This window comes from Macrosteles quadrilineatus, unplaced genomic scaffold (assembly GCF_028750875.1).
Source record: "Macrosteles quadrilineatus isolate MER2022 unplaced genomic scaffold, UCM_ALF_1.0 Scaffold_23__1_contigs__length_1887923, whole genome shotgun sequence".
Taxonomy (NCBI): domain Eukaryota; kingdom Metazoa; phylum Arthropoda; class Insecta; order Hemiptera; family Cicadellidae; genus Macrosteles; species Macrosteles quadrilineatus.
In genome coordinates this window covers 1733494-1742823 of record NW_026542616.1, presented here as the reverse complement: position 1 = coordinate 1742823, position 9330 = coordinate 1733494, and the positions used below count along the sequence as shown (strand labels likewise).

At 33.7% G+C, this 9330-nt stretch overlaps 1 protein-coding gene across 1 annotated transcript; it reads right to left on the bottom strand.

The window, feature by feature from the left end:
* Positions 1-6190: 6190 nt before the first annotated feature.
* On the bottom strand, positions 6191-7728 carry LOC129005542 (uncharacterized). Its single transcript, XM_054434449.1, has 2 exons — positions 7672-7728; positions 6191-6631 (listed from the first exon to the last, which is right to left on the bottom strand). The coding sequence occupies exons 1-2, from the start codon at positions 7703-7705 to the stop codon at positions 6240-6242; spliced, it is 426 nt and encodes a 141-aa protein (XP_054290424.1). The 5' UTR covers positions 7706-7728; the 3' UTR covers positions 6191-6239.
* Positions 7729-9330: the final 1602 nt, after the last annotated feature.

Genomic DNA, 9330 nt, shown 5'->3' with positions numbered 1-9330 from the left:
AACCTAGACTAACTACTAACTAACTACGCACGCAGAAAGGCAGAACTCTAAGCAGAAGAAAAGAAAAAGAACCCTCTACCATAGAATAAATAAACATCAAATAATTAATTTAGTGTTTATTTATTCTGTGATTCTACCATCGCAGTGTCAACAACTACTGTATAAGCTCGATTCTCATTAAGATAATAGCTACCGGTATTTACATTACAAGTGTAGTAAGAGCGTTTTTACATCACGCAGGTGAAAGTTGTGCAACGAGCGAAGCGAGTTGCATAATTTACCTAAGTGATGTAAACACGCTCTTGCGTAACGTGTAACGTAGTGTTGCATTCCACTAGCATTGACTATGGACTATGACTATTTGACTATGGATACTATACGTGGATTTTTCGTCTGTTTTCAAACAAAAGCATATAATACCGTATTGAGCATACTCACTCATGAAAATTAAGCTGTTGAGATCAGCTAAAGAAAAATTAAATGGTATGTTCATTGTGTTTTATGTAGCGGCATTAACTTATTTAGCAGTATCGCCAGTATCACTGATTACAGATAAACCACTATACATTTGGACATATACATTTCGTTTAGTATACATATTGGATACTAAAGTACCATTCTAAGTTCATATAGATTAAACATACTAAGACATTAATGTACCGTAAAGCAGTTGTAGTATCTTAGATTTAGTTCAACCCCAAAAAGGAAGTCAGATTAAACCAGAAGAGGAAGAAAATGAAGAAGATAAAACAAAAGATGAAGAGAATAAGGAAGAAACCTTCTTGAAGACAAGAACAGTAGTTCAATCTCGGCGAGAAGGTGAAGTGTTCGTGCTTTTGGTCTGTATTAAATTCACAACATTTATTATTACCATATGTTACAAATAACAAGATTATTTTACTTGTTGTTGTCAGTTAATTATTACATGATTAAAGTCAAGCTATGTTTTACTTAAGTTGTACTTTTTAATTGTATAAGTGAATATACTTCAAAGAACATGTAAAAATCCCCATGAAAGAGGCAAATTGCGTAGAAAGAGGTAAATCACAAAACAAGTCTCTTTACATTTTACAAATCACATTTAATTGGAAGTCATTTGCTTGTTGGGTAGGCAGAATCCATAAGATTTGAGGATTAAACCAAGGCCATACTAAATACCCCCGCCGCAGCAAACCTGCCGACTAAGCGAATTTCCATTTGTCTGAATTGATTTTCAGTTAAATATATTTTAATAACATTAGGTTTAACGAGTACCTAGGTTTGCTGCTACAAGGAAACTAATAAAGTGTGTTTTTGAGTAAAATATTGATAGCTTAGTACAAAATAAATAAATTTGCCAAGTTTGATCAAAATATATCCATAAACAAGCATACTACAACATTTGACAATATTCTCCATAAGAATAACATGGGAATTTTAAATTTACAATTTTTTTAATTTTCTCCGTTACTAACAATCGAACAAAAATACTTTTATATACTAAATTATTTGTTTTTTAAGCTCTTTAAAAAGGTCTAAAGAGAAATCGGGAAATTTTGTGTTTTGAGGGTCAAAAGTGAGAAAAACTAATTTTTACCCCATAAAACCCCCGTAAAGCCCTGTTCCCATGGTCCGATCGTGCTGGTTCACGAACTCATTCAAGTTTATCCCGCTTTACACCTTTAAACCAAATTTCATCAAAATCGGACAAAAATTACTCAAGTTATCGCGTTCACGGACGTATATATATATATATATATAAGTCTATATATATATATATATATACATGTATAAAAATTTGAACGAATGGTGTTTTTGGCCTCTGGGGACATCAAAATGAAAAATTAAATCGGTCCCGGGTCTAGGTCTTACCGTGCCACCTACGGTAATAGCTACTTCCCTATAGGGAAATTCGCTAAAAAACAGGCCGCAATGACGTAATTTTGCCATTTGTGATCAGCTGCTTGTTTTAATCTTTCAGTGGAAAATAAATAAATAAATACTTATACGTCATAGCCGTCTTCTATCGTGACCTGTTTTTTTTAGTGTGGCCTTGATTAAACTTATACCTATATGGTTTTAATCTATAGCTATTTGATTTATTTTTAGCTTGTGGAATAGAGGAGAAAGCTAAAAGATTCCTATCGCTAATGTGAAATCAATTTTACAATAACCAAGAGCTGGCAGAATACAAACTTTTGCCTTAATGAAACTAGAGCTAGGATATATACTTAGTGGATCTGCAAGCTTTGCCAATTACCTAAACGAACCCAGAGTTCAGAAACGGCAGCCTACCATAAACCGTTTACAAGAAAAAATGTAAAAAAGTTGCACATAAAGTTAACCTGTTGAGAGCAAATCTTTGTTATTCAAAATAACAGTGAAATCTTTCATATGGAAGTTTATAATTGTGGAAATGTATAACAGAATGCGAGAGTTTCTGTTATTTCTAGTTGGTTGTCAGGACCACAACCAAGGGAGTTGAGATATTATGTTTCATTCATACAAATCACACATGGGAGTATTTCAAAGAAAATTTGCTTGACATGTACTCAATGCTAAGACCTGGACCAAACACATATCTCAGAACATGTGCCTGGGACTCATGAATGGAAAGTACCTTTAGTAGTTTCAAAGTATCACATTTTATGCTCCCATATTTCAAAGTCTCTCATAAAAGTCGCCCCAGCTAATTTTATGGTGTAAAACAGTCACTCTAGTTTTACAGCCTGACTATAATTCTTTGGCATACCTTATGAGAAGTGGTAGGCTGCATCTAACTCAACTTGATTTACTGATCATTAAGTCAGTTCTTGTAGCTTAGAGAGTTTTAATTTTTATAGATTTTTACCTCACAATAAATTAAAGATCTAATGGTGTTACTTGAATATAACTTTAAATATTGGTCAGAATTAAGTAATTAAAACTTGGAAGGATTAATCTTCATTTGTAGGCCTAAACGGCAAGTGTAATCGGTTATTACATGTCAGCTTCAAATTATTTACAATTTCAGGCATTTTGCCTATGCTAGGATGTGACATCCTCACTCCTCAGTAGTAAAGCTCAGACTGAATCTGGGTTCAATATTTTAGCTGAAATCATGGGAGGGCATACATAAGATTCTAGTCCATACACTTGATTTGTTTTTATTTTTCAATTTTGTATTAAGTTTTATTAAATAATTCACAATCATAACAAACTAGCTGCTATATAACCGTGCTTCGCAAAAGAGAGGATGCAAATAGAATAATGCAATTATTTTCATCTACTGTATGAATAGTTACTAAGTTACCTACCATAGTTCTTAGAAACAAAACTTAAGTTTGGCAAATAATTCAAGAAGCTAGCTAAGTGTGCACAAAAAAAGACAAAATTATCGAGGGAAGAATAGATTTTTCCGGGTTCTCTTAAGTGTATTCAAAAGAATAACGTGAAAACTTTGGATGCCAGTGAGGAGAGTTTCACAATAAAAATAGGCTTAATATCCATCTGTAGCATATTGGGTTTACTCTTGCAAAGGTTTTAGCTTAATTGGTGCAGTAGTTTTTATGTGATTGACTTTGTGACATACTTACAAACATCCAAACTCTCGTATTTATGATATTAGCAAGATACATCAAAGAGAAGAAAGGTACAGAGGTAGCATTCAATGATAAGTGGTGCCTAGCTCTAGTTGCTGGTGTTTTGGTGTATAGGGCAAAGTCGGACACCACCCCATCGTCCTCATGTACTACAACACTAACGGTGAAGGAAGACCCTGTGCCCTGTGCAATAGGAATTTCTGCACATCTTGCCATTCAAAGGCTCTTGATCCTTGTTTGTCACAAGTATATATCCGGCACGACATACTAGGGCTTAACGTGCACAGTTGTCACATGACCATGTTTTATCTGTACCTTTACTTCTCTGTGGATATATTTAATTATACTGCTAATTGTTTCAACTCCTCTTGAACAACTCAAGTGTTCACAGTCAAAATCGTACCCATTGGTTGTAAAACTGCTCTTTTTGTCTGAGGGATAAGATTCCAGAGGAGTAGAATTCCGGGGACCCTGCGTTAGTATACTTTGAGATGTTATCCAATGCCACAATTAAGACTAAACCACTTATCTTTACTGACTCCTTAAGCTGCGTTTACGAAGCCAGGCAGGCAGGCAGGCTACTTGCCTAAGGTAACGGTAACTTGAAATACATTAGAGGCAGGCCCCATAACCTGCCTGCCCTACTGGCCTTTTGTAAACGCTGCTTTAAGGTAGCCTATGGTTAGTCAATGATGTTACCTTACTTTTAGTACTTAATGTAAAAGGAAACAAACTCAATCCAGACAGCACTTAGTTTTTAGTCAGGCAAAGCATGAATGTGAGGCCCAATTCTGTCTTTACATTCGAAGAAAAACTTCATCAAATCAGTTATATAAGCAGGTGTATTTGGAGTGATAAATGTAGCCATGTCCTCCCTTGTTGATGGTTTGGAATACTTCTTGTTCTGCGGTAGTATATGGGACGCAGGATTAGCAAAATCTTCAATAGAGTATTTCTTCTTGATAAACTCTTTTGTTCTCTTGTAGACACTACTCAAAGGATAAACGGGTCTTGGAGGAACGTCTAGCAATATTCTTATTTTATCCATATCATGAATGTCCAGGAAGTCTTTAGCTCCGCCTCCCAAATATTCTCCTTTTAAAAACACAAATGGGGTGTTACTATTTCCTGTTAATTTTTCTAGTGCGTGAAGTAGTTCAAAACCATCTCTTCTCATATCAAGCTCTACAGCATAGTAGATGTAGTCACAATCATGGAACACACTCTTTGCCTTTTTAGAAAAAGAACAATAAGTTTTTGAAAATATCACTACATTTCTGCTTTGTATTTCTTGTTGGATGAAGTTTAAAATGGTCGGATCACTGTCTGAAACTAAAATAGAAATAGTTTAAAATGACTATGAATAAACATGTCTAAATGTACACAGATGAACTTAAATATTATTGTTTTAATGAGCTTTACAGTTAAAATGGATATAACATTTTTGTATATTTTACTAACTTTAGTACTGTATTTATTTCTGTATATATCCTTTATAGTAGTGAATAAACTGTGATTTGTTGATTACCAAACTTACTATTTTCTATTAAATTTGTATTCTGGGTTTCAGGCTCCATCTTTTTTAGATCTTATAATAATAAATGAATAAGATTAAAACTTTATCTAAAAGTAATATCCACTCAATGACACTCTCTGCAACTAAATTATAAACAAATTCAAACAAGGAAATATGTAAAACTATTTCAGTTCTTTAACTGTAAGTTTAACAAGCTTTATTTATTAAAGCAAGATTTATTTATCAGTAATGTGTGTACAAATTATTAGATAGCTGAACATATATTTGAGATAATAATTACTGTTACCATTTTACTACATGTTAACATTTCCTACATGATATACCTTATTTATAATTTAGACTTTATTCTCACAACACTTGGTGTGCAATTTTCGGTCATGGAATGGTTATACTGGGACAGGTGGCGTCGTCCTGTAATCCAACTACTAGGAGGTCACGAATTGTGGATATTTATAGGCATGCACTGTGGACGCAGTACTATCCTGATAATTAGACCAATTCGTATATACCAAGGCAAAAATGTGGTTCGGATTCCACTATAAACTGAAGGTCCCTTAGTTGCCATTAGCTGTATGGACTATTAATGAAAAGATATTTTTTCATTTCATTAGTCACTAACAAGACTACAAGATCGCGCCACTCATCCTACATTCATCTCCATTCATACTTGGCTTAAAATACCTACTTAGTATGGTCGCCATTTCATAAAAAGTATTAAAGTATTAATAGTTAAATGGGGTCTTAATCTAGCCTTAAACTCTGCTCCACTCTCAAATACCCACTTTTGAAGCTTAACACTCATAAAGTAGATTTTATATTGTTAATCAATCATTATAAACAGCTGTATGGTTATAAAACAGACAAGAGCATATATATTATACAAAACTAACAAAAGTGTACAATCCTACCTTTATTTTTCAATAGTTTTGAAGGTGAAGATTATCATTTTTGAAGCTCTATGTAACAAATACTATCTTCAGAAAGCAGTATTATTTTCGCTTAGTCATGTCACTCACAATAATCAGATTTCAGAAGCTGTTATAGTATTTAGAGGTCTGAGAAGTAATATCTTGAAGTAGAAGATCATGTCGTTTCTCTTACATTTACTGCACTATATACACAGGTTTGTTTTGACAACTCATCTAATAAATCTGTTTTTCATATTCAGCTTTTCTCAATGCATAGTCGGTCTCGTCCGGGTACATTTTTGGCAACACCATGTAAGGTTCGACTCCCAATCTCTCTTCCAACTCTCCACTTTCGTATTGCATTCCTATATATCGACTTCCTGCCACATAGGCCTTCTTGTAAAATATATGCGGAAGTTCTGCATTGTCCGTCATCTTCTCGAGTAGTTTCTCTATTTCTTTTGCATGCGGCTCCTGTCCAAACACATAAGGTTTGAAAGGTTTCTCAAAGCCTTCTAGTACGTCTTGAGCAAAAATGAAAGCTGACCTTTGTATTTTGTCGGTAAATATGACAACTTCATCAGTGTCCAAAGCAGTTTTGACATAGTCTGTGGCGTGGTTTACCTCTAAAATATAAATAAAGTGTTATCAATTATAGTCAATTACCAATAGAACTAGAAGGGTTAAGGCTTGATTACACAGGACTAGGTTACATTTCGGCCAAGTTTCTGTGCGCGAGACTAGATCTGGTTGGGTCTAGGCGAGGGGGTTGGCGGGGGTACTTTTGTGAAAACATTTGTGTCTTGCTACTCACTCACCCCTACCCCCAGCACTGCCAATAGCCGGTACCCGTATCTTTTAGTTTGGCTAGTAGCGACCCATCCACGCGCACAGAAGTTTTGGCTAAACTGTACAAGCAGCCAGCTTTTTCATACACAGCTGATAAACAGGTGCTTGGTTCATAAGAGTTAGTATTACCATTGACTATTGGATACATAAGTAGACATCCCATCTATATGGACCAGTTGTCACTATTTGTTTTTTTAAAGAACATAGTTGTGTGAGCAAGTCACAGAATGCGCTAGGTCCAAACTTCTATTTTGTACCTTATTATTTGGTTGCTGACATAGTTGATGGGTCATTACAGTTGCTATAGCTCACAATAAGTCGTTCCGCCGTTTGACTTGGTGAAACAGTTCTTGTATTCAACAGAAATCAGTAATTTTGATCAGGGCTATCTGTCGGTGGCTCACATCAACTACGATGATTTTGATTTTAAAAAAGTAGCGACAACTTAAACATGGGGATGGAATGTCGAGTTATATATCAATCTTTAAAGTTATTACTGCGGCTAAATTGCCATACTTAAGCTTGATTGCAATTACCGACTGTCATAAGGTAGAAATTCCCAAAAGCATTTAAAACTCAGGAGATATATTTAAACTTAAAAAATTTAACAGTAAAGTTAAAAAAGTCATTGTTTTTGTTGTAGACGATTGGTAAAAAATAAGAATATCATGTCTCAATAATTGTTTTTGTTGTTAAAAGTAAAAATTTGATAACATAAAATTCAGTAGTTTACAATTACTGTATGTAGTTGTAGTTCATCGCTGTAATATGTTTGTTAGGAAAACAAATGTGTACATTAGTCAAACATGAAACCCACCTTGTAGGAAAGGTTCCGCCTCAATGTATGGCATTTTGAAAAAAAATCACAACAAATTTTCAAATTCAGGGGCAAACTTTGAGTAGAAACCAAGCACTGCTTATCACTGGGGTTATCTGTATACAATTAACTATCACAAACTGAAACATCAGGCTTTGGGAGGTTATCATTCTGAAACTTTCCAAAGTATTATTAGCAGTGTGAATTAAAAACTTTGAATGTCACTAGTGTGCAATGCTGTTTAGTTGTTGTTGAGGGTTTCAATTCATTAATGCTAGATTATTGACATCATTTTATAGGTTTCTAATTGATTAGGGTTATAGATATTAGTCCATAACTAAATAAGAAAATTATTTAAATTTGAAAGAATGCCACTTTTATTTTCCTAATAAGTTGGGTTGTAAAAGCATCTAATATTCAATTGTGTTTTGTTGTACCATTGACTATGGATACTGAAGTAGACATCATATGTATATGGACCAGCTGTACTCAGAAAATTGTTTTTTGTTTATCCGAGTTGAATGCTATGATACTCACAAGTTTGATACAGTCTAAAATTCAATTTTCTTCCTTAGTTTTAGCGAATTTCCCATATAGGGAATAAGCTATTACCGTAGGTCTCATGGTAAGACTTGGACCCAGGAAAAATTTACTTTTTCATTTTGATTTCCCTATAGGCCAGAAACACCATCCGTTCAAATTCTTATATAAATTAAATATACAGGGTGAACGACATAACTGTGCCACCATTGGTATCTCAGAAACTATTAGATTAAAGAGAGAACATTAAATGGGGAACTTCAACTAGTTTTTAATTATATTAAAAAATATGAATTCCAATGTTTCAAAAATGGCCGCCAATTTCCAATATGGTGGCCAACTATAAAATTTCTTATGGAACACCCTGTATTTTACGATTGTTTTAGATTCTAACTACAATTTTAAGACTTTTTTACTCCTGGTATGTTCTCTCTAAACCTACTCGTTTAGGAGCTACAGTGTGTTAAACTTTGAAAAATTAGCTCGCCGTGAGGTTATAATCATTATGTCATTAGCTTTTTAGCACATTTATCAAATTGGTTTACTAGTTGTGAGCAAAAAATTCTTTATTCAACTAGGATCTAGTCTAATCATTAAATATGATGAAATAAAAGGATTTAAACAAATTGATAATTAATTGTTCTAACTAAACAATTTATGGTATATACAACAATTTGTTATATTATACAGTTTACATTACAATAAGTAAGTTGAATGAAAGTTATAATCATCACATATTGTCTTTCTTCACTTTCAAAAATTGATACGTTCACAATCATTTAGAAAATTCTTAATATTTCTTTTGTTAGTTTTTCACTTCACGAAAAAGGCACAAATATATTATATATAGAAAACATGGATTAACTTTCATGGAAGTTGCGGATGTTGCCTAGCACTCTAATTTATTGTGGCGTACAATGGCTTTCAAAATTAAAGTTACGTTGAAAAAGTGAATAGGGGATTCTCACTGTTTCTAGAATGAGGTACATCAAATATTGCACAGGTTAGACTGCTAAACTATAAAGTACATATCGGGTTATTGGGAAGATAATGTAACTTGGAATGCCACAAATGCTGGTAAAAGATAATAAATGAGATGTTTAAAAGGCATTCCAAAAA